Raw genomic sequence first — 4881 nt, 5'->3', positions numbered from 1 at the left:
GGGTGATGTCACGACGATTCCCGACAGCAGAGCGGGAGTTCATGATTAGGAGCGAAGCGGGAGCTGGAAGCGCCGATTCGTGACGCGGTCTCCAGCGCTAACAAAAATAAATAAATTTGTGTAAAATGCTTAAACTGACAGAGATAACATTCAAATCTTAGATACGGTGATTTATCATTTTAATATATTATTATAACTTATAAGCAGGATCGATTACTCTAACTAAAATAAAATAAATAATTTTTAAAATATTGGATTCTAATGCTCACTATAATATATATATATATATATATTACAAATGTGATTGTACCATTAATCGTATTGCGAGCCAAAATAAGCTGAACACGAACGAACAAATCTTCTTTTATGTTCAGCTCGTTAATTTTACTAACGAATTAAATATGAGTTTCTTAACAAGCCGAGCATGAGCTGTTCGTGAACATCAAAACGTTTTGACAAGCTTACCCGAAATATTATTATTTACAAATCTAGCACTCTTTTTCATCCATTTTTCAAATTCTCCCTCAAAATATTGAAATTCATGATAAAAACCTCTAATCATATTTTTTCATTTTTATCAAATTCTAATAATTTGCTTGTTGGCCCTCCTAAATACATCGATTTAATTTAAAAATATCACCTGAGTGCTGCATTTCTGGTGCTATACATGTAATTATCCCTAAAAAGAAATATAACGCCCACCCACCACAAATCCTCAAATCGCTAATGAGCTCAAAAGGCTTACCGCACCTATAATCCCTATTTATCCACCCTAAACGTCCTCTTAATCCTTAATGTCGTTTTAATTACCTCCGTTTGGCGTCCGGTGTTCTTATCGTAATTACCCCTCGCCGCCTTCCCGCCTCCTTCCCCCTCCGCTTCTCGCTTCGATGCTGGTCACCGCCCAGCTGACTCCATCCTCCTCCTCTTCTTCCTTGAGCGTCGTAATTGAGCGGCGCCTGCAACTTCGCTTCATTGTTGCAGAGAGTTTAGAGTAGGAGCGCGCTAGGGGAAGGAAGACGAGGGTTCCGCTTTAGTAATGGTAATGGTAAGTTTATATCTCTAATTAGTTTTATAAAATACTAATCATGATTAATTGAAACTTCTAATTATGATTTATTTATCATAGTTTGCGTTCATAAAAGATTTATTTATTAATATATTTAAAAATATATCATTGCATTGATCACATTTAAATTAATATAGACAAATCAAATATAAGAATTTATTATAATTATATGGATTCTTCAATGCGAACCTAGAAATCAAAAAAAAAAAAAGGATTTTTACGTAATTTATTAAATCTTTTGAGTTTAATGAGTCTCAAACAAGACAAATAATAAAAAAAAATCGAAAAGGCCTTCACAAATTTTCAGCTTCTCAACGCAGGAATAGATATTTATATATTTATATTAATTATATGATGTAGAAATTGTCCATCTTCTTCCCACTTCCTATCTGCAATTTCAGCCAGTGCGAAGATGGAGCTCAATGAACCCTAATCCCTTCGATTTGGAGGCCCTCAGTAGTATGGGCTTAGCATTTATGAGGATTCATGGCTTCTTTTCAGGTGGCTTCCGTTCTATTTTTGCGCTTCGTTCCGATTTCCGGCTGTTATTTATTAAAAATAGAAAAAATCGTGATTCTTTTCTCTCGATTCTTGCATTTCTTTCACCATATAGGTCAGCTATAAGCCTGGATCGCTCTGATTTGTCTTCTTTTCAACTCTTCTAAGTTTTATTCGCTCATGGATAACTTAGAGGAAGAAATCGAAGAAACGAGTTGATAGCGAGGAGAGAAGCTAGTGAAGGTTTGTGCGAGTGGCAATTTTACTTGTGGAAAAACATAAATGCAGCAATACGGGCAGGGGGCTGAGGAGCAGCAGGTTGTAATAGAGGCTTCGGGACGTAATTCCGATCGCAACCAAGATCCGAATTCGAACTCCTCTGCTCCCGATGCGACAGCTGAGCATCATCCCGTGCTGACCATCGTGGTGTCGAAGCCAGAGGAAGCGACGAATGCGAAAGGGGACGGATCGAAGGGAACTTCTCCCGAAAGGCAGGATAAGGTCAGCGTGATCGCCTCAGCTAAGAAGGGGTTTTTGCCCAGGAGCGACAGCGACTGTGAGGAGTGCAGGTAAAAGGTTTGGCTTTAGTTGGTTAAAATGGAATCTCGAGTTTTTGATTATATGAGTTTCTCGGTTGACTTTTACTGTAATTGGATGCGGAACAAATGTTATTTGGCTACTTGGATCAAGCTGTTCGTATTTCAGGCTGATATGCATAGTTTCTTCTTGACATTTTCCTCCCAGCTTTATTTCTATTTTCTGGGGACTAGTGTTTACAGTTATCAGGCATATTGCTTATGCTTTTTATCAATTTTGTTGGAGAAGACCTTAGAGATTATTGCTCATGTTTGTATATGAGTAATGCTTGCCATGTTAAATGATGCAAAACCTGAACTTTCATTGATTTCTGAAGTTGTTTCTAGTATGAAATGTTTTTCATATACATCAACTTTTGTTACTAGAGCGCACGCGCTCCCTGTATTATTCCATGTATATGAATGAAAAAGTGGAAACATGTGTTTGGTTCTTAAAGAAATATTTTTGGCAAAAAATTGTTTTTTTGGGCCTTTTTTTGTATTAAAATTTTTTTACCTTCATGAACCTACACAAACATGTATAAGTACTGATTATTGACAAGAAGAAACATACATGCAAATGAATGTAAATTTTGCGTTATTTACTAATAGATTAGTAGGACGGTCCAACTCATATTCTGGAGTGCGAAAATAGAAAATAATGGAAGAATCTTTGTTTCTATTCTCATATATGATTTCTGCTATAACATATTGTTACATTTTTTACTTTAGGGCACATGTTATATTGTTTATTTTGTTGATGAATAAGAATATAACCAAATATTTAATGTTTCAATATGGAAAGCACATGAACTCAAACTTTTGAGAGGATCTTCTCAGGGTCAATAATTAATGCTAAAAGATCTACAATGCAAATTAAACAAAAAAGAAAACAAGATATCTATTATTTAAAATGCTTTTATGTTGTAGTGTACTTGACTTCTGGGCTCATGGATCGACCCTTGTTATGGGTGCAAATCTTTGTTTTATCTCATTGTCAACTTTGTATTTCTTTCAAAAGTTTATGAATTAGGAAGAAAATTAAAGTTAATTGCATTTGTGGAAATATGCTAACAATATCTCCCTCTTACTAATCAATCTCATAAGTTTATCTGTTAGATTAATAAAATTGACTGCTAAGCAAGGAATTATATGGAAATGTCAAAAAAATACCATATCAAGCGGCACTTCAACACCCAAATATATATTTGAACAAATTTCATAATGGAGGTAACACTTTTATTTTACATCTTCCGCAAATCAAGCACCATGCAATGTTTAATCATGCTATGTGCATATTGGGTATGTCGAGCTTGGCTTAGCATAATTGAGAATATGTTTGTCTTATTATTCATTTTAAATAAGAAATTGTGCTATTGAAAGAAAATCAAAATTTACTGCATTCTCCTTCAGCATAGTCAACAATATTACCCTAAGATGGGATAAACTTGAGAGATTTTGATGCATGACATTTTAGATTTATGATTTTCTAACGCAAACTTAACATTTCATGCACAAAGTCACACATACAAAACAAAATTTATAGTTCAAAAACTCTTAAGTAAAAATTCATCGTTTTAGATGAAAAATCGTAAAACATGCAAACTTTGCCCCAAAAGATAATTTAATGATTGCCCATATAGATATTTAATAAAGAAATTCTGGATCAATGAAAATTACATGTTAATTAGGCTTAAGTTGCGATAAAAATTTGGATTATACTTTCTTTGAATAGGTTCAATGCAAAGATACTCTGAAAATTAAAGCATAGAAAAGAAATACAACAAGTAAAGAAATTGCCAAAGAATATAAGGAGATGATTTTCTTCTGAAATTTGATTGATACTAGCATCTTGCTTGAAGGACTTGAATCTAACTAGTAATTATTCCTTGCAGGCTGTATAGATTTAGTGTTTATAATCATCAAAGTCACCTAAGTGAAAGCTTATCCAAAAATGGTATTGTAAAACGGCCGCCACTTTTATGTAAAACCAATAACAATACACAAAATCATATATTTAAGGCACAAAAAATACGATAGAACTAGAATAATCGTGCCAAAAATTGACACGAAAACGGCAAAGTGAGCATCATAGAATCACGTAAGGACCGAATATAGAGGAAATATAAGATCACTTATGGAACTGAATTAACAATCCTGAACGAATGCCATCTACAGAAACTGTCAACAATGACTTTGAAAAACTAGATTCCAACCAACCAACAAATCAAATCACATGGGATTAAAAGAAAAACCAGAAAACTATATTGAACCAAAGCTGACTAGGGATTGGAACATAAGAGGTCACATTCCACACTCATAGGCATGATTAGACAAATAAACTAAAGTAGAAAGAAAAAAAGCACAGAAAAGAAAACTGAAGTAACCAATAAATATTGCTCAGATCATAAATTTTTTCACCAGAACGCATCTAGTTATGTTCTGGAAGATCATAAATTTAGAGAGTTTCATCACGCGTCCCTTAGTTGCATATTTTATTTTAATTCATGGGAATTTTACCTTCTTCATAATATAGAGGTGTATTTTATTTGTTTGGGCTTTTAATGGACAACGACGTCACAAGGGAAAAAGGAAAATGGTGAATTGTACTACTTTAATATATATATATATATATATATATATATATATACAGGATCAAAATGTCAAAGGCATCCTTGTATGGACAACTATAAAAGTTGAAATTATAAATATATATAGGCCGCGGGGGGGGGGGGGGGG

At 33.9% G+C, this 4881-nt stretch overlaps 1 protein-coding gene across 4 annotated transcripts in view; it reads left to right on the top strand.

The window, feature by feature from the left end:
* The first annotated feature begins 729 nt into the window (after positions 1-729).
* LOC110024470 overlaps positions 730-4881 on the top strand; it is a 27636-nt gene continuing 23484 nt past the window's right edge. For 2 of the 4 annotated variants that reach the window (XM_020724479.1, XM_020724457.1), the window contains exons 1-3: positions 730-1048; positions 1430-1570; positions 1683-2136. In XM_020724479.1, coding sequence (XP_020580138.1) covers positions 1850-2136 — 287 coding nt within the window. In that variant the 5' untranslated portion in view covers positions 730-1048; positions 1430-1570; positions 1683-1849. The remainder of the gene's footprint in view (positions 1049-1429; positions 1571-1682; positions 2137-4881) is intronic. The other 2 variants (XM_020724465.1, XM_020724472.1) reach the window with 2 other exon arrangements.

The sequence above is a fragment of the Phalaenopsis equestris genome, unplaced genomic scaffold, assembly GCF_001263595.1.
Source record: "Phalaenopsis equestris unplaced genomic scaffold, ASM126359v1 Scaffold000002, whole genome shotgun sequence".
Classification (NCBI taxonomy): domain Eukaryota; kingdom Viridiplantae; phylum Streptophyta; class Magnoliopsida; order Asparagales; family Orchidaceae; genus Phalaenopsis; species Phalaenopsis equestris.
This window is presented reverse-complemented; position numbering and strand designations above follow the sequence as displayed.